The sequence below is a fragment of the Dermatophagoides pteronyssinus genome, unplaced genomic scaffold, assembly GCF_027571235.1.
Source record: "Dermatophagoides pteronyssinus isolate colony J.1.1.1.1 unplaced genomic scaffold, Derpt_VIB-CSIC_2022.12 sq0008, whole genome shotgun sequence".
In the NCBI taxonomy this organism is placed as follows: Eukaryota; Metazoa; Arthropoda; class Arachnida; order Sarcoptiformes; family Pyroglyphidae; genus Dermatophagoides; species Dermatophagoides pteronyssinus.
Genome location: NW_027461532.1, coordinates 361,344 through 378,716, shown reverse-complemented (window position 1 = coordinate 378,716; position 17,373 = coordinate 361,344). Strand labels below are relative to the sequence as shown.

The following is a 17,373-nucleotide window of genomic DNA, read 5'->3' as shown; positions in this document are numbered from 1 at the left end:
GCCGTTCATATAATACATGATCGAACAAATGTTCGATCGACGACGCCAAGAGGTCACCTGAATGAATTTAAGAATTTTGTTTGTTTTTTTGTTTTGTTTTGGATTTGATTTTTATCTTTTTTTGCTCACCAATCAATCGATTGATTGGAAAAACTTCAAAGAATCATGTATAAATTATTTTTAAATAATCAAAATTCAATAATTTTGAATCATTTTCGTAAAGCTGTTAAATCAGCCATCAATCAATCACAACAACAACAACATCGAGCATTATCCGATTTAGTTGAAGTTTTTATCGATGATCAATCGGTTAAAGTTGAACCAGGTACAACCGTTTTGGAAGCTTGTGCACGTGTTGGTATTGAAATACCTAGATTTTGTTATCATGAACGTTTATCAATTGCCGGTAATTGTCGTATGTGTTTGGTTGAAGTGGAAAAAAGTCTTAAACCTGTAGCATCATGTGCTATGCCTGTTATGCCTGGAATGAAAATTAAACCAAATTCAGAATTTTCAAAAAAAGCACGTGAAAGTGTTATGGAATTTATTCTATTAAATCATCCATTGGATTGTCCAATTTGTGATCAAGGTGGTGAATGTGATCTACAAGATCAATCAATGGCATATGGTTCGGATCGTTCAAGATTACGTATCGATTTGGATGAAAAACGTGCTGTTGAAGATAAAAATATCGGTCCGCTAGTACGAACAATAATGACTAGATGTATTCAATGTACACGTTGTGTACGATTTATGAATGAAATTGGTGGATGTCCTGATCTTGGTACAACTGGTCGTGGTACTGATATGCAAATTGGTACATATTTAGAAAATGTTACAATGCTTAGTGAATTATCTGGTAATATTGTTGATATTTGTCCGGTTGGTGCTTTAACATCAAAACCATATACATTTACTGGTAAGTTGAATATGATGATATATTCAGTTGATTGGATTGAATGAATTGATTGATCCAAAATATAGGACGTCCATGGGAATTACGACGTTATGATTCGATCGATATTTTCGATGCTGTTGGTTCAAATATTAGTGTTTGTCAAAGATCGGGTGATCTTTTACGTATTATACCAAGATTAAATGAAGATATTAATGAAGAATGGTTAGCTGATAAATCACGTCATGCACCGATTGATGGTTTGAAAACACAACGGTTAACAACACCAATGTTACGTCCATCATCCAATTCACATCTACAGGAATGTGCATGGGAAGATGCATTAATATCATTATCACAAGCTATTGATCATTGTGATTCGAAAAGACTTGTTGCTATGGTTGGTCCACATACTGATGCCGAAACAATGGTTGCTGTAAAAGATTTTTTCAACAGTTTTGGTATGTGAATAGATTATTTTCGATTTTAAAAACCCATAAAACATGTATTTTCCACAGGTTCAAATAATCTTTACGTACATGTTGATTCAAAATTTGATCCAACAATATTTCCAAAATCATCAGATCTGGAATCACGTTATAATTATTTATTCAATACTGGTATTGCCGGTATTGAAGATTCAGATTTCATATTAATTATTGGTTCAAATGTACGTTTAGAAGCACCATTAGTTAATCATCGTATTCGTAAAGCATGGCGACAAAGCACATTGAATGATATTGCATTTGTTGGGCCGAAAAATATTGATCTTTCATATGATTATCAATGGCTTGGTGATGATCTAAATACATTACAACAGATTTATTCGGAAACACATCCCATTGTGAAAAAATTAAAATCGGCTAAAAAACCGATAATAATTTTAGGACAACAGATTTTAAAATCCGAAAATTCAAAAGATTCAATTTATTCGGCTGTAAAATTGATCAGTGAAAAATTTAATGCCGATTTTAATCTACTACATTCGAATGCATCACAAGTTGCTGCATTTGATTTAGGTTTTAAACCAAGTTTTGAAATGAATCTAGATGATAATAATCAACCAACAGTTATGTGGTTATTTGGTGTTGATGATAATCGTCTTCAAATACCGAAAAATTGTTTTGTTGTCTATCAGGTAATTTACAATTTTTTTCTGTTTTTACCATTTCATTGATCATTTTTTTGGAAAAAAATTAGGGACACAATGGTGATATTGGAGCAAATCAAGCTGATTTAATTTTACCTGGTGCTGCATATACCGAAAAACAAGGAATCTATGTTAATATGGAAGGACGATCACAACAAACATTGGCTGCCATAACACCACCAGTAATGGCAAGAAATGATTGGCATATTGTTCGTGCTGTATCTGAAATTTCTAATCGAACATTACCATATGAAAATCTTCAAGGTATTCGACAACGTATGTCACAATTATCACCAGAATTAATGAATTATAATAATAAAAATATACGACCGATTGCTAAACGACCACCACCACCATCAACATCATCGCAATCATCAATGAAAATAATATCGAATAAAAAATTAATACCAATGATGAAAGAATTGGCCGATTATTATCAAACAGATATTATATCACGTTCATCATCAACAATGGCTAAATGTGTACAATCGGTACAAAAAGAATTGAATAAACGTCAACAACAACGACAACAGCAATAATGAAAAAAATTCAATTTTAGATAATGATGATGAGTAATATTGGAAAGAAAAAAAATTTTTAGAAATTCTGTAATTGAAATAAATAAAATGAGTCTTTTTTTTCTTCATTACTTTAATATTTTTGTTTTTTGTTTGTTGGATATGTGGAAAAAACATTGGATGTTCCGGTTAGTTGTTTCGGTTATTTTTTTGGGTTCAACCATTATTCAGATGAATACCTTCTTTATCTAATTCATTAATAATTGTTGAACGTGCTGTATTCAAATCGAATGCTGGTATAGAATTATCACCCATAAACATATTTAATAACATATTTATAAATGACATTATACGACGACCAATACGTGATAAAAATGAACCATTACCACCATTTTCAATATATTCAACAGTACCATCTTCACGTACGATTGCTGTACGATCGTCCCCTTTTATTTCGGTAAAATTTTAAGTTTTTTTTTGATTGAAAAAAAAATTAAGAAAATTTAAACAAAAAAACTTACATCCAAACATTCGTTTAACCATATCGATTATTGTTTGAATTATATTACGAAATGAATGTGATGAATCATCATTGCCAACAAATCCTGATCCACCTGTATCTAATGTTTCGAATCCAAATGCACCACCACCAGCACCATCATCACGAATTGTTCGTGGTGCTCCATTTGCTTTTCATTTGATTACCAAAAAAAAGACAACAACAAGAATTTCCGGAAGAATATTCCTTATTCGAAGGGGAAAAAAAGAATTCAAATAAATCTTACCCAAATGTAGAATCGCTAACAAAATAATGGCCAATATTGTTATCCATATTGATATTTTCGTTGTTATAGAATTGATTGATGACATTTTTTTTCACAATTTTTTTATCGACAAAAAATCGATAGAATTTCATTCATTGAAAATTCAAATGAAACGCATGAATCATTTTGTCAGGTAAATTTATAGATAAATCGCATTTTGATTGTTAATTTTCTTTTCTTTGATTTCGATTTCATCATCACAAGGACATCGAATGGTATGGTAGCGTTAGTGGTAATGGTTGAATTGTTTCGAAAATGATAATGATGATGATTTTTTATTCAAATTCACATTCAATTCTTCTCAATATATAGCCGGGTTTGGAAAAGGAAAAAAAATATTCAAAACATTCATTCATCCGAAAATTCTTTCATTATTCAATATTGGCTGACAAAAATCATTAATTAAACATTTTTCTCACCATCATCAACGATAATTATCGATAAGATTTTCTTTAATTATAATCATCAAATCAATTATTGATTGCAAGTTTTCAGACAAAAACAAATAAACAAACAAACAAAAACATTCTTCATCGATTCATCATCATTATCGTGACCATCATTCGAATTCGAATTCGAATCTTTAAATTTTGGGTACATTCATAAAACACATTACACAATGCCGTAAACAAAAACAAAAAATTAAAGATTTTTGTTGTTTGATGTTTTTTTCGGAAAAATAATTTAATAATTTTTGATTTTTGTAAAAATAAAACAAAACGAAAACAAAAATGATAAATTCAATGGATGATTTATCACGTTTAATGAATATATCGGATGAAACAACACCATTAGGTGTATTTCTGGTTAAATCGGATAGTACTGAAGAGAAATTATTATTTCGTTTTCCTTATGTGGTTATTGATGAACCAATACAATCAATACAATATAATCAAAATCATTATGCATTAATTTTACCATCAAATGATCAAACATCATCAACAACAACAACAACAAATACAATTATCAATGATAATAATCGTAATAAAGTGTCAAATATTTTAAATGATCATCATTCACATCATCAACAACAACAAACATCCGCATCATCATCATTATTACCTGCTTATACTGAATTAACATCAGGTTCATCAAGTATAAATATTGATTTAAATGATAAAATTGAAATAACCAAAGTTATTGGTGGTTTAACCGATTCCGCTTTTTCGAATCTATTCGGTACGGTAAAACATCGTTTATGTGATCAAAAATTTGAATTAAAAGTGGATAATGTACGTTTTGTTGGTCATCCAACAATGCTCGTTGATAAACATTGTTTTCATGTTGTATTTGCATTGAAAGCTAATGCACAACATGATTTAGTTAAATCATATCATGAATTAAGTCAACATTTAGCAATATTATTAAAATCTGAAGAACGTCGATGTAAATATTTTTCCAAACAAAGTAAAATAATGATTTCATGTCATGATGAAATTAGTGTACCATCATTAACAGGTGATCATCATTTAAGTGGTGGTGGTGGTGATAAATCAACGACAACAACGGCGACACCATCAACACCTTCAACGACAACAAAAATATCACCATATAAATTAATATTAGATCGAAGTCAGCTGGCAAATGAATTGAAAGAAATATTCCTGCAATTATGTAACGAAGGAATTGTACAGATAAAAATGAATCAATGGATCAATCTAAATTTTTGCCTACCGCAAAAAGTACATCGTCGTTTAATGGCATCATTATCACCAGTTGCTCCGCCAATAACACCAGCAAATATCCAACTATGTTTAAAAAAACTACGTCCATATCATACATTTTTATTATTGATTGAAATGGAACATTTGTTACAATCTCTGCCACAAGATGTTTCGCCATCATTCGTACGGTTAATACGTGTATCGAATCCATTAAAAAATTTGCTAGAATTATCAGCCGATGCTGATATAACATTATCACAAGTTTTCAATATTGTTGCTGAACTTATTTATTGGGGTAAAGCAACAATAATATTTCCATTATGTGAATCAAATCATTATATGTTACATCCAACAGCAACAACTGCCATTGATTCTCGTTTAATCGATGAATTTCAACAACAATTTTCAAATGAATCATTACTGAGAATTATGTCCAAATTTTCATTAGGTGTTTCATTGAGTCAATTTAAAAATCCAATGAATACTATTGATCAAGAATGTAAATTTGTACGAATGATTGTTTGGATGTTACGTAAACGTTTATTACTTCAACTGCATATGTATGTTTTATTTGTTCCACTTTCGAATGAAATATCATCGATGGCCAATAGTGGTTCATCGATAATCAGTCATAATCAAAATCAACCGTTACGTAGCAATGAATCGATCATTGATGATCAAATATCGTTATCAACAACAGATGGTAATGGTAATTCTTGTCATACAAGTGATAGTTGTTCACCACCACCAATATCGGCTAGTCCTGTTTCTTCCTCGAATATGATTCGAATGGATATTATAAAAGAATTGAATGAAACATCACCATTATCGACGATAAATGTTAATCATCAACAATCACCACCAGCGCCACCTGTACCACCACCATCTTTAATTGTTACAAATCATCATTTACAACCAGAAATTCTTATTACCAATGATCAACCACCATCAACAACATTCAAAGAATCATCCGAATTAATATTAAAATCATCCACACAATTAACCGATGATGAAATTGAACAGATATTATCCATAGTACCAGCAGCAAATAATTTAGATGATATACGTTTATTTGTAAAATTATTACCATATTTTGATGGCCATCATCATATTGAAGATATTATGTATTATGAAAATCTTCGTCGTAGTCATATATTAACATTGATTGATAAATTTCGTAATGTATTGATTGTTTGTCAATATGAAGATACAACTGTTGCTGAATTATTACCATATAATACATTATAGAAAAAAGTGATTTTTTGACTTTTTCGTTGTTTGACGTTTTAAATAAAATTATATATTAATAAATTATCATTGATTTTGTTGTTTGTAAATATTAAAAGCATACCTAACCCTTTGGAATAATAAAAAAAATTATAAGTAGAATGTGTGTAAGAGAGAGAATGCAGACTAGTTATAAGGAATATAAAATATGTACCGAGAAGATGTTAAAAGAGGAATATAAAGTGTTAAATAGAATTGATAATCATTGGTCGAAAAGGAAGGAAAAATATTTACAAAAAAGGAGGGGGTTAATTTTTGTTGATCATTAAACACGAAGTATTTCTAAACAATAATTATAACAGATTGCAATCCAATCTGGTTGTGCTAATGACCATTGTATTTGATTAATTTCACCATCAGCTTGATAGGCTAATATTGGATCTTCAATTGTACGTGGTAATTGTTGTAGATCCCATATTAATGCTTGATGATCATCGCCTGGATATTAGAATTCGAATGAAGAAAAGAAAATTAGTTTTAGAAGATAATTTTGGATTTATGAAAAAAATAACACATACCTGCAGTACAAATATGACTGGATGAATGTGGTGCCCATGAAATACCATCAATAAAACCACGATGATTTTTCAAACGTGCAGTAGGTGTACATGGTGAACGTATATCAATGATAATAACTTCATTTGAATCTAATGCAAATGTTGCTAATAGATAGGAATTTTGTTTACTCCATGCTAAACGTAATAATGGTAAATGTTGTGGATCTTCATATATAATTGTTGAATGTTCTAAATGACGAAGATCAAACATACGAACAGAACCATCAGCACCAACCGATGCAAATATATCACGGCCACCACCAGCACCACTAAATGCAATATCATAAACTTCTTTATCATGTGCAATTAGTTGGGTTTTAACCTGACCCGATAGTACATTTGTACGACCAATAGCTTGACCAGTTTCTAGACCCCATATTGTACAGGTTGTATCGATTGATGATGTACCAATCAAATTCGGGTCGGCTTCATTCCAATCGAACGATGTTAACGGGGCACAAAAATCGCTATTTTTGTTCTAGAGAAAATGATGATGAAAAACGAAAATTTATCGAATGAAAAAACAAAACCAAATTGAAAAACAATAACAATTACATTATTAAGTAAACATTCCATTGTTGATTCATTATCTTGTGATAAACGCCAAATACGAAGATAATCACCACTAGTTGCTAATAGATCAGGTAAATTTCCTTTCATATCAGGTATCCACATAATTTTTGTTGTTGGATATGGATGATCAAATGTTGTTTTAGCTGTAAATTCGGATGAACATTCATCTAATGTAACGATTTGTACCTGTAAAATATCAAAAAATGATAAAAGATTTTTTAGAAATTTTTTTCGAATCAAATCAAAATTTTCGAACGTCAAACCTTATTATTATATTCTTCAATATAGGAACCGATTGCTAAACGAAAACGTTTATCATGTCTTATTGACCAACTCATTGCATAAATTGTCCATGGTGCAACATATTTATAAATTTCTTTACGTTTTGATTGTCCAGTGGCTGTTGTTGTTATGGATCCAACATTCGAACCCGATGTTGACGCCGTCGATGATGATGATGATCCATGTGTTGATGATGTTGAATGTACAGCCATTGTTTTTGATGATTTTTGTTTCATTCAGGAAAAATGGTTCGAGTTTTTTTGTTTTCGTGGATTCTTTTCTTCTTGGTGAAACGAAACAAAAAAGAAATTCAGAAGAATGCTTTATGGACGACAAAGCGAGCCAAAAAAAAATGAGACCACCAACAATGAAAATAGATTGACCTTTGAATCGCAATCGATCGATAATTTTTTAGTCCAAAAGATTCGTGATAATCACCAAACAACAACAACAAAACACATCACTTTTGTGTGTGTGTGTGTGTAGTAGACCTTATCAAGTCACATACCAGCACACCAGACTTATTTACCTGCAGGTTTCAAGGTTTTGTTTGGTGGTGGTAGACAGTGGTATAAAGCATCAAAAAGAAGAAGAAGGAAAAACCTCTGGTCAACCAAACCCAATTTCTCATCACCACTCACACTCAACACAAACAAACAAATTATGCTCAAACGTAATGCCATAAGAGGCTATTGTAGCCATTACCCATACGTAAATCTTATAATGAAAAAGGGTCACTGAAGCAGCAGCCGCCATACAAAAAAAAAAAAATTTAAAGCATGCCAAAAACGTTCGAAATACGTTTGTTTCGAAAATCGAAAATCGAACGCGAAAAAAAATGATGAGCAGAATTTTTTTTTCAAATTTTTTTTTATTTAAAAATTTTTTCATTTTTTTGGATGTTTGTTTGTGTTTGAGATGATTTTGTTGTTTCATTTTTGTGTGAGAAAAAATAATTCCAAATGAAAAATCATTTATCGTTGTTTTTTTTTCACCGAAAACAAGACCAAAAAAATCATCATTATTCGTACGAGAGAAAAAAAATAAAAAACATTTCATTTTTTTTAATGTTGTTTTTTACGAAAACTACAACCATCCCTTAGTCGTGCTTTACCACCGGTCGGTGTACAAAGTATTGTTGAACATCCTTTACATGGTATAACCGTTTGTGCATGGCTAAACAATGTAGTTATCTTTAAACAACCTGGGGAAAAAAATTTCATAATTAAAACAGAAAAGTAGAAAATTATAAGGAAAAAAACAAACTTACCAGGACATTTAACATCCATAAAATAACTATTTGGATGTTGTACCAAACGTTTAAGTTTACAACGACGTCGTTCTTCATCGGGACTTGGATGAAGTAAATCTCTGGCAAGCTAAATTGGCAAAAAACAAAAAACGAAAAAAATTATTAAACAAAATTAAAATTTTATTCAAATTCAAATAATGAAACAAAACAAAACAAAAAAAAAAAATCCATAAAAACAAGATTCGAAATTCATTGAATTTGTCTTTTGATCAGGCAATCACTAAAAATGACCATCAAAATATTGATCAAAAAATTAAGAATCAAAGAATTTTATCTACTTTTACTTACAGGCATTGTTTTTTCTTTACATAGACAAAATCCACAAAAGAATCAAAAGAATCAAAAAAATATTCAGAAATTTTTTAATGGATAAATTTTTCAGACACAACTTAACAGCAACAAAACCAAAAAGGAAAAGACAGAAATCGAATGCGGTGTGCTTCAACGTGTGCTGTTTTCTTTGCCTATTGCCTATTCACACACAATATGTGCAACACATACAGCGCAGAGTGAGAGAGAGAGAACACAACACAAACAAGCATGCAGTGCTGTTTCCGTCCCCGATACTATTCATAACAAACGTTATAAAATTGTTGTTGTTTTTTTCAAACAAAAGATGGCAATAGTGTTGTTTATCGAATGTTTTTTTTTGTATCCACCATTTTTTTCTTGTTTTGTTTATCAAAATTTTTGTTTTTTTTTCTGATTGCCAAATTGGAAGAATCAATCAAATATAATGATTACTTGTTTACCATTAATTAATGAATGAATTTTGGTTTGTTCATTGATTTTTCTTCGTGTTTTTGGCTTAAATATTTTGACATCATGATGTTTGATTAAACGAAAATTTCTATGTTTTGATCATCAAATCAATCTTTTTTCTTTTTCTTTATATAAAAACAACAGAAAAATGTCGATCAACAATTTAATGTTGTTGACAAAGTTATTCAATTTTTTTTTGTTTCAAAGATTCGCGAATGATCAACGAGTAAAAACAACAACAAAATGAATTCGATCAAGAATTATCGATTATCATCATCGATGATGATGATGATAATCGATTTAAAACGAATAGAAATTGCTTTGCTACGTATGCCCGGCCTGTTTTTAATTGATAATTATTTTAAATATTTTCATTATAATTGGTCAATAAGACATCGTCATCATTGGAATCTTTTACTATCACATTTTGGTAAGTAAAAATTAATTTTTTACTTTTAACTTTTTTTTAAAAGAAATTTTTTCTCTTCTCAAAAGCATTATTGAATGGTTTCCTGCTATTATTGTTACCGATATCCAATCTAAAACGTTATTATATTTATCTAATCTGTTGGATAACATTGGTTTATTTATCTAGAATTCAATTGGTTATCGATGAATTTGTACCGGATTTTTTCGAATCATCATTTCTGGATGATCAAAAATCGATATTCAGAAATTCGGATCAGGCAAAAAATCTATCATTATTTTTCATACATTTTCTATTCGATACGATACTCATGTTAATGTTTCGTGCACCGAAAAAACTTTTTCAAATTGGTAAATGTTCTTTTCTGTTTTTTTCGAAAAATTTTCTAAAATTTCTCTTTTTCAAAAATCAGAAATCGTTGGTTATTGCATCGTTGCCATTGGTTATTCGACAAAAATCATCGAAATCGAATGGTTAAAGGTTGGTTAACGAAAACATTTTATCGAAAATGAAATTTTCTAATTCCAAATTCAATTCACAATAGATATTACATACAATATCCTATGGTATCGATAGTTTAACATTGTTAAATTATTTTTTCAAAAATTTATCATCATTTTTAATCGATATGAAAATATTGTTTGTAAATATATTGGATTATTGTCGTATGGAAGAAGATTTTACAAATATTTTCTGGCAACTGATCCGACAGATATTTATACCATTTCATTTTTTTCTATTTTGGACAATAACAATTTTAACAAAAATTTATTATTTACAAATGTTTTCAACGATAATGGTTAATAATGCCACCGCAATGACCAACAACAACACCGACAATAATAATTTAACCCCGAATGAATCAAATAATTTGGAATGGATACCATTATTATTACAAAGTATAAGTTTAAGTCCAATATCATTACTATCGACATCTATTACTGTAACATATATTTCTTGTTTTATATTGAATATGATAAAATTCTATCTAAATGTTGGTAATAATAATGGTGGTGGTAATAATGTGGATGTTTTTCATCAACAACAACAAAATAATAATCCTCATCAACAACCAAATCAACAATTAAATTATCGTGATCATAATGGTTGGGAAGAAGGTATTACAACATTATTACTAACAACAATAATATCATTTAGTGATATAAATGATAAACAACGTTTAGCAATAATGATTATTATATCATTTATAATTATATCAAGTCTTTTACAATCAATATTAGAAATATCTGAACCATTCATTTTGTCATTGAATTCTGAACAAAATCATAATCATCTTTATCATTTGAAAATATTTTCATTATGTGGTTGTTTATTTTTTTTACCATTTTATATAACAAATATTTATTCGAAAATATTTCCAACAAATTTTTGGATAACAATTGTTTTTTCAACTAGTCTTCTGATATCGGCACGTGTTTTAGATTTAATTATTATACATTGTTTATTTTGGTGGGATTCTTATCGACAACAACAACAACAATCAAAACAACAACAAGAATCATCCGAATATTTAGATGATTTAATCTATTTTATAAGATTTACAACAAAATTTATTGAATTTTTTATATCAATAAGTGTTGTTTTTGTTGGCATATGGGAAACATTAGAAAATCATTCAAATTTCCTGAATATAATCATATTAATAATGCATAGTTATTTTAATGTTTGGCAACGTATTTTGAATGGTCTGAAAAGTTATAAACATTGGCAACAAGCAAATTGTGTTGTAAATCATTTACGTTTAGTTAATATTGACAATGGTGATAATAACGATAATGTTGATGATGAAAAGAATTTAGATAAAATTAATGCTGATGATTTATGTACAATTTGTTATAATGAATTAAAATTAACAAATTTAATTATTATTATAACCGATTGTAAACATTTATTTCATCGAAAATGTTTAAAAAAATGGTTAACAATACAGAATCGTTGTCCATTATGTTCAACAATGATTAAATGAATTTCGAATTTGATCGATTGATAATTTCACAACAAAAACGATGTGTAAAACAAAAAAAAACACTCAATATTTTTTTATCTATTTATTTTGTCAAGTTTTATAGCAAAAAATGTTTATAATTTTTTTGTAAATAAAATTTTTTTCAAAACTCAAAAAAATAACTAAAAACATTTTGAAAACATTCGAATTTGAAATTGACAAATTTGGCCACAGGATGGCAGCAGTAGTAATAGGATTTACGTCTCAAATATATTGATCATGTCATTTGTCTATTGACATAACCAAAAAAAAAAACATTCTTTGATGATGATGATGATGATTGTTGATTGACGACATTTTTTTTCCATCCAAAATTTGATTGATTAATCATCATCGTCGTCGTAATCTTTCAATGTTTTTTTATTTGATTCAAATGTGCATCGATTGAATTTGAATTTGAAAACAACAACAACAACATTGACAATGACAACATTCGATCCATATGATCAGAATAGGTAATTTGTTTGTTTTTTTTAATTTGCGAAAAATTTTTTGAATTTTTTTTCCTATTTCTAGCTGGTTTTTTGGCCAATTAACCCGCCAACAAGCAATCGAAATATTAGAATTTGAACGTGATAAAGGTGTATTTTTAGTTCGATATAGTCATTCGGTTGCAGGTGATCTTGTACTTTCGGTTAGTGAAGAACAAAAAATAAGCCATTATATTATCAATAAAATTGATTTGAATGGTGAACCGAAATTTAAAATTGGTGAAAATACATTTCATGATATGCCTAGTTTGCTTACATATTATAAACATCATTATCTTGATACAACAGCATTAATACGTGCGGTATGTTGATTTATGAATGAATGAATGAAAAGTGAACGAATCTTTACAAAAAAACTTTGAAAAATGTTTTTTTTTCTAGGCCAAAAAGAAACTTGAATATGTACGTGCCAAATTTGATTTCCTCGGTAAAGATAAAGAAGATTTACCATTTAAAAAAAATGAATTATTAACCATTATATCGAAAGAAGAAGATCAATGGTGGCGTGCACGTAATGATTGTGGACAAATTGGTAGTATACCAGTGCCTTATGTTGAAACGGTAAATGAAATGTGATGTGAAAAATGACAAATTTTATCAACGAAATTCTTACACTTTTTCTGTTTCCCCCATTGCAGATTGATGAAGAAGAATATCTTTGTGAAAAAGGAAAATTTGATGAAACAAATGATGAAATTGTTGATGGAAAATCACTGAATAATAATCACAATAATAAACGCCATAGTAATGAAATTATATCTAGTCTTGAATCATCGACATCGACAACAACAAAATTATCATCCACACCATCATTATCATCGACAACAACAACAATGATGGATCCATCAACAATTTCGAATATGAATAGTAGTAGTAATAATAGTAGCAGCAGTGGTAATCTTGCATCACAAGAATCATTATCATCATCGACAACGATAACAACAACAACAACAAATGATAATCAACAACAACAACAACAATCGACAACAAACAATAATAATACGAAAAAATCAACAACAAATATGAATAGTGTTAAATTACCGGCAAAAGCTATTGTTATACAGCAAAGGATACCGAATGCATATGATAAAAAAGCATTAAAACTTGAGGTTTGTATTTCGTGTTTCGAATTTGATTGATTTCATTTGATTTTTTTCTTCGTCAAAAATCTAGAAAGGAGATATTATTACCGTTACAAATACAAATCTAAATGGCCAATGGGAAGGTGAATTGAATGGTAAACATGGTCATTTTCCATTTAATTATATTAAATTTTTGGATGAAGATCAATGAATGAATGAAAAAAACAAATCAAAGAATCAAACAAATTTTTTTTTAACAATTTTCTTTTCTATCCGCACAATCACAAATATTGAAATGATTTTCATTGAATCAAAAATTCTCTTCTTTTTTTTAAATCGACCTATTTCATTTTGAACATCAAACATAATCATAATTTTTTTTAATTAGTTAAATAAAAATTATTTTTCAAAAAAATTACAAAAATTTTAAAACAAAAGTTACAAAAAAAAATTCGATATTCAAACAATCGATTTAATCGCGATACAATCGATATAATAACATTGTTTTTTTTTCAGCCAATCATATTAAAGTATTTCAAAAATAATGGGCGGTCCCTTTAATTTACACGAACGTTTAAATGTCCAACGATTTTTTTTCTGTTTGTTCGGTTTGGTTGTTTTGTTCGAAACGAAACGAAAACGAAAACCGATGAAACAAAATTCATTTGTCATTTTTAATCATTGCTTTTGAACAGATTTTCTTGTTTTTTTCCCATTTCTTCGTTTTTAATAATTTGCATTTTTTTACCATCAAAAATAATAATATGGATAAATCTACCAATATCCTGGGCGATCAATTGGAAAATTTATCATTATCACAGTCAAACATATCATTATCATTTAATCGATCGATAAAAAATGGACGTACACCGATAAAATCAACCAAATATAATAATAATCAACGAGCATCATATCAAACGCCAAATGGTGGTGGTCGTAATAAAACACCAAATCGACAAAATCAACAAAATCATGGTGGTAAAGAAAATCAACAAAATAATAATAATGGTAAAAAAATATCACCAAAAACACCAATAAATGGTGATCGTTTTATACCCGATCGTACGGCTATGAATTTTGAAATTGGTCATTATCTGGTAATTGGTTTCTGGTTGAAAAATCTTCTTTGTTTTAATCTGATCTTCTTTTTTTCCTGGATTTTAGATTGCAAATAATGAACAAAATAATTCAAATAATAATGGTGAAAATTCAACAATAATTAAAGAATTAAACGGTACAGATCTAGCAAATTATCGTATATTACATTATAATAAAACTGTACCAAAACCACAAGAAGGTTATATTAATGATACAAAAGTTGCTTATTATTCATGTCAAACATCATCATCGAAAACAAAATCAACAAGATATATATCAAAACAACCGGAACGTATTTTGGATGCACCTGATGTTCTAAATGATTATTATTTACAATTAATTGATTGGAATTATTCAAATATTTTGGCTGTTGCATTGAATAATGAAGTTTATCTTTGGAATGCAATGGATGGTAATATTGTACATTTATTTACATTAGATGAACCAGATTATATATCATCCGTAGCATGGGTTGATAATAATGATACAAATATTGCTATTGGTCTTAGTACGGGTGTAACACAAATTTGGGATGTTAAACGACAACAACGTTTACGTAATCTACATAATTCAACAGCTAGAATCAGTTCAATGTCATGGTGTTCATATATCTTAAGTAATGGTACTAAAGATGGTGAAATTATTAATCATGATGTTAGAATTGCTTCCAGTAGAATTGGTACATTACGTGGACATACATTGGAAATTTGTGGTCTGAAATGGTCATCAAATGGTCGTTTATTAGCAAGTGGTGGTAATGATAATACTGTTAATATATGGTCAAATTGTTTTATTGGAAATAATGATAATTCATCAACAACGACAACATCTATAACAAATGAAACACAAATACAACCATTATTACGTTTAACACAACATCAAGCTGCTGTAAAAGCAATATCATGGTGTCCATGGCGTAATAATTGTCTGGCAACTGGTGGTGGTACAAATGATCGTATGATACGTATATGGAATACACAGAATGGACAATGTTTATATTCAGTTGATACACGATCACAAGTATCATCGATATTATGGTCAGAACAATATCGTGAATTAATATCATCACATGGTTTTGCTAATAATGAATTAATCATATGGAAATATCCAAAATTTCAACGTGTTACTGAATTATTGGGACATACTGGTCGTATACTTTGTATGGCAATGAGTTCAGATGGTTCAACAGTTGTTTCATTAGGTGCTGATGAAACATTACGTTTTTGGGATTGTTTTGATTCGGATCCGGAAAAAAAACAACGAAAAAACAAACAACAATCAAATAAAAATGGTAAAAAATTTGCCGATTTTAAAAATTTAGTATCAAATGTTGGTGGTCATATTCGATAACAACAACGTTTCAACGAAACAATCAACAACAACCAACAAGAATTTCATCTTTGATAAATGGTAATCATCCGGCGTCCATTCCATTCCATTCATTCATTTCATTGATTTTAATCACTATAAACGCAAACACACCTGGGTATTTTGGTACACTTTTTTAAATTTTTTAATTTACAAAATGAATAAATAAAGATTTGATTGAAAAACACAATTTGAAGGTTTTGTATTTTATTTTCTTTTATTAAAAAAATTTCAACAAAAATAACAAGCACCCAAAAATGAAAATGCCCATGAACAAAATAATGCAATAAAATGTGCAATATGAAATATGATTGAATTTAATGAATTTTGTTGCCAATAATCGGTATTCATTTTAAGGATTAACATTATGCTCATCAGTATAGCAAAGGTAAATGTATAATACATTTTAACATGATAAACACCATAAAAACCAATACCAATTAATAACATTGTAAACATTACAAATATTAACGGGATTGAACGATTACTATATTGTTTACTTTCTTCAAAATATTTTAAATCTTCAGTATAGATATGTAATGACATAAATATCATTATGAATAAAAATACAAGGATTACCCAACGTAATGAACGTAATGTTTGTCCACGTGAACCATAAATATCATCAAATAAATCAGTAGATGATGTTGATGATAATGATGTTCCTTTTCGTCTTTTTCTTATACGACGACGTCGTTTTGATTGACTACTACGACGACGACTTAAATCACTATTTTCTTCATCATCATCATCATCATCATCATCATCATCATCATCATCATTGAATGATGGAACCAATGCCGATCCAAACATTCCAAGTGAACTAAATCGATTTACAATTGCTTGTTGCATTTTTTCGCACTTGTTTTGATTGATTGATTGATTGATTGATTGATCAAGATTATAAATCCGATTTTATATTCGATTTTTTTTCAAAAAATTTTAATGAAATTTAAAAAAAATTGATAAAAGAATTCGAATAAAAAAATCATAGGATTTTCAACCGATAGATGGCATTTTGAAACATATGGAATGGCTATTTTTACATTCAATGGAT

General features: G+C 29.0%; 9 protein-coding genes and 1 long non-coding RNA gene across 10 annotated transcripts; 5 read left to right on the top strand and 5 right to left on the bottom strand.

The window, feature by feature from the left end:
* The first annotated feature begins 29 nt into the window (after nucleotides 1-29).
* Nucleotides 30-2,691, top strand: ND-75 (NADH dehydrogenase (ubiquinone) 75 kDa subunit). Its single transcript, XM_027344154.2, has 4 exons — nucleotides 30-919; nucleotides 985-1,356; nucleotides 1,414-2,033; nucleotides 2,096-2,691. Exons 1-4 carry the CDS (start codon nucleotides 166-168, stop codon nucleotides 2,582-2,584), a joined length of 2,235 nt encoding a protein of 744 aa, XP_027199955.2. The 5' UTR covers nucleotides 30-165; the 3' UTR covers nucleotides 2,585-2,691.
* LOC113794119 (uncharacterized) lies at nucleotides 2,637-3,676 on the bottom strand. The gene is made up of 3 exons (XM_027344207.2): nucleotides 3,349-3,676; nucleotides 3,085-3,252; nucleotides 2,637-3,009 (listed from the first exon to the last, which is right to left on the bottom strand). Exons 1-3 carry the CDS (start codon nucleotides 3,431-3,433, stop codon nucleotides 2,780-2,782), a joined length of 483 nt encoding a protein of 160 aa, XP_027200008.2. The 5' UTR covers nucleotides 3,434-3,676; the 3' UTR covers nucleotides 2,637-2,779.
* A 326-nt stretch (nucleotides 3,677-4,002) lies between these two features.
* Nprl3 (GATOR complex protein Nprl3) lies at nucleotides 4,003-6,335 on the top strand. Its single transcript, XM_027344201.2, has one exon. It carries the CDS (start codon nucleotides 4,119-4,121, stop codon nucleotides 6,297-6,299), a length of 2,181 nt encoding a protein of 726 aa, XP_027200002.2. The 5' UTR covers nucleotides 4,003-4,118; the 3' UTR covers nucleotides 6,300-6,335.
* Nucleotides 6,101-8,423, bottom strand: wap (DDB1 and CUL4 associated factor wap). Its single transcript, XM_027344205.2, has 4 exons — nucleotides 7,732-8,423; nucleotides 7,451-7,654; nucleotides 6,857-7,373; nucleotides 6,101-6,776 (listed from the first exon to the last, which is right to left on the bottom strand). Exons 1-4 carry the CDS (start codon nucleotides 7,984-7,986, stop codon nucleotides 6,604-6,606), a joined length of 1,149 nt encoding a protein of 382 aa, XP_027200006.2. The 5' UTR covers nucleotides 7,987-8,423; the 3' UTR covers nucleotides 6,101-6,603.
* A 178-nt stretch (nucleotides 8,424-8,601) lies between these two features.
* On the bottom strand, nucleotides 8,602-9,503 carry RpS27 (ribosomal protein S27). Its single transcript, XM_027344208.2, has 3 exons — nucleotides 9,351-9,503; nucleotides 9,021-9,129; nucleotides 8,602-8,954 (listed from the first exon to the last, which is right to left on the bottom strand). The coding sequence occupies exons 1-3, from the start codon at nucleotides 9,354-9,356 to the stop codon at nucleotides 8,815-8,817; spliced, it is 255 nt and encodes an 84-aa protein (XP_027200009.1). The 5' UTR covers nucleotides 9,357-9,503; the 3' UTR covers nucleotides 8,602-8,814.
* Nucleotides 9,504-9,626: 123 nt separating this feature from the next.
* On the top strand, nucleotides 9,627-12,387 carry LOC113794115 (uncharacterized). Its single transcript, XM_027344202.2, has 4 exons — nucleotides 9,627-10,254; nucleotides 10,320-10,601; nucleotides 10,664-10,731; nucleotides 10,796-12,387. The coding sequence occupies exons 1-4, from the start codon at nucleotides 10,068-10,070 to the stop codon at nucleotides 12,236-12,238; spliced, it is 1,980 nt and encodes a 659-aa protein (XP_027200003.2). The 5' UTR covers nucleotides 9,627-10,067; the 3' UTR covers nucleotides 12,239-12,387.
* A 115-nt stretch (nucleotides 12,388-12,502) lies between these two features.
* LOC142645253 (uncharacterized) lies at nucleotides 12,503-13,521 on the bottom strand. Its single transcript, XR_012846399.1, has 2 exons — nucleotides 13,382-13,521; nucleotides 12,503-13,315 (listed from the first exon to the last, which is right to left on the bottom strand). It is a non-coding gene; the product is annotated as an uncharacterized LOC142645253 (long non-coding RNA).
* Nucleotides 12,591-14,231, top strand: Crk (Crk proto-oncogene, adaptor protein). Its single transcript, XM_027344206.2, has 5 exons — nucleotides 12,591-12,732; nucleotides 12,794-13,070; nucleotides 13,150-13,329; nucleotides 13,407-13,877; nucleotides 13,942-14,231. Exons 1-5 carry the CDS (start codon nucleotides 12,701-12,703, stop codon nucleotides 14,059-14,061), a joined length of 1,080 nt encoding a protein of 359 aa, XP_027200007.1. The 5' UTR covers nucleotides 12,591-12,700; the 3' UTR covers nucleotides 14,062-14,231.
* A 228-nt stretch (nucleotides 14,232-14,459) lies between these two features.
* Nucleotides 14,460-16,506, top strand: fzy (cell division cycle 20 protein fzy). The gene is made up of 2 exons (XM_027344203.2): nucleotides 14,460-14,947; nucleotides 15,015-16,506. Exons 1-2 carry the CDS (start codon nucleotides 14,615-14,617, stop codon nucleotides 16,296-16,298), a joined length of 1,617 nt encoding a protein of 538 aa, XP_027200004.2. The 5' UTR covers nucleotides 14,460-14,614; the 3' UTR covers nucleotides 16,299-16,506.
* Nucleotides 16,507-16,532: 26 nt separating this feature from the next.
* Nucleotides 16,533-17,242, bottom strand: LOC142645252 (uncharacterized). Its single transcript, XM_075821101.1, has one exon. It carries the CDS (start codon nucleotides 17,166-17,168, stop codon nucleotides 16,548-16,550), a length of 621 nt encoding a protein of 206 aa, XP_075677216.1. The 5' UTR covers nucleotides 17,169-17,242; the 3' UTR covers nucleotides 16,533-16,547.
* Nucleotides 17,243-17,373: the final 131 nt, after the last annotated feature.

Excerpts from the sequence above, each read along its gene's own strand:
- ND-75 (XM_027344154.2), top strand. The coding sequence starts at position 166 with ATGTATAAATTATTTTTAAATAATCAAAATTCAATAATTTTGAATCAT. Across the intron at positions 1,357-1,413 it reads AGATTTTTTCAACAGTTTTG|GTTCAAATAATCTTTACGTA; the intron begins GTATGTGAATAG and ends TATTTTCCACAG. Across the intron at positions 2,034-2,095 it reads ATTGTTTTGTTGTCTATCAG|GGACACAATGGTGATATTGG; the intron begins GTAATTTACAAT and ends GAAAAAAATTAG.
- LOC113794119 (XM_027344207.2), bottom strand. The coding sequence starts at position 3,433 with ATGTCATCAATCAATTCTATAACAACGAAAATATCAATATGGATAACA. Across the intron at positions 3,253-3,348 it reads GTTAGCGATTCTACATTTGG|CAAATGGAGCACCACGAACA; the intron begins GTAAGATTTATT and ends TCAAATGAAAAG. Across the intron at positions 3,010-3,084 it reads GGTTAAACGAATGTTTGGAT|GGGACGATCGTACAGCAATC; the intron begins GTAAGTTTTTTT and ends CCGAAATAAAAG.
- Nprl3 (XM_027344201.2), top strand. The coding sequence starts at position 4,119 with ATGATAAATTCAATGGATGATTTATCACGTTTAATGAATATATCGGAT.
- wap (XM_027344205.2), bottom strand. The coding sequence starts at position 7,986 with ATGAAACAAAAATCATCAAAAACAATGGCTGTACATTCAACATCATCA. Across the intron at positions 7,374-7,450 it reads TGGAATGTTTACTTAATAAT|AACAAAAATAGCGATTTTTG; the intron begins GTAATTGTTATT and ends CATTTTCTCTAG. Across the intron at positions 6,777-6,856 it reads CAGTCATATTTGTACTGCAG|GCGATGATCATCAAGCATTA; the intron begins GTATGTGTTATT and ends TCTAATATCCAG.
- RpS27 (XM_027344208.2), bottom strand. Across the intron at positions 8,955-9,020 it reads TATGGATGTTAAATGTCCTG|GTTGTTTAAAGATAACTACA; the intron begins GTAAGTTTGTTT and ends TTTTTTCCCCAG.
- LOC113794115 (XM_027344202.2), top strand. The coding sequence starts at position 10,068 with ATGAATTCGATCAAGAATTATCGATTATCATCATCGATGATGATGATG. Across the intron at positions 10,255-10,319 it reads TCTTTTACTATCACATTTTG|CATTATTGAATGGTTTCCTG; the intron begins GTAAGTAAAAAT and ends TCTTCTCAAAAG. Across the intron at positions 10,602-10,663 it reads GAAAAAACTTTTTCAAATTG|AAATCGTTGGTTATTGCATC; the intron begins GTAAATGTTCTT and ends TTCAAAAATCAG.
- Crk (XM_027344206.2), top strand. The coding sequence starts at position 12,701 with ATGACAACATTCGATCCATATGATCAGAATAG. Across the intron at positions 12,733-12,793 it reads GATCCATATGATCAGAATAG|CTGGTTTTTTGGCCAATTAA; the intron begins GTAATTTGTTTG and ends TCCTATTTCTAG. Across the intron at positions 13,071-13,149 it reads CAACAGCATTAATACGTGCG|GCCAAAAAGAAACTTGAATA; the intron begins GTATGTTGATTT and ends TTTTTTTTCTAG.
- fzy (XM_027344203.2), top strand. The coding sequence starts at position 14,615 with ATGGATAAATCTACCAATATCCTGGGCGATCAATTGGAAAATTTATCA. Across the intron at positions 14,948-15,014 it reads TTGAAATTGGTCATTATCTG|ATTGCAAATAATGAACAAAA; the intron begins GTAATTGGTTTC and ends CCTGGATTTTAG.
- LOC142645252 (XM_075821101.1), bottom strand. The coding sequence starts at position 17,168 with ATGCAACAAGCAATTGTAAATCGATTTAGTTCACTTGGAATGTTTGGA.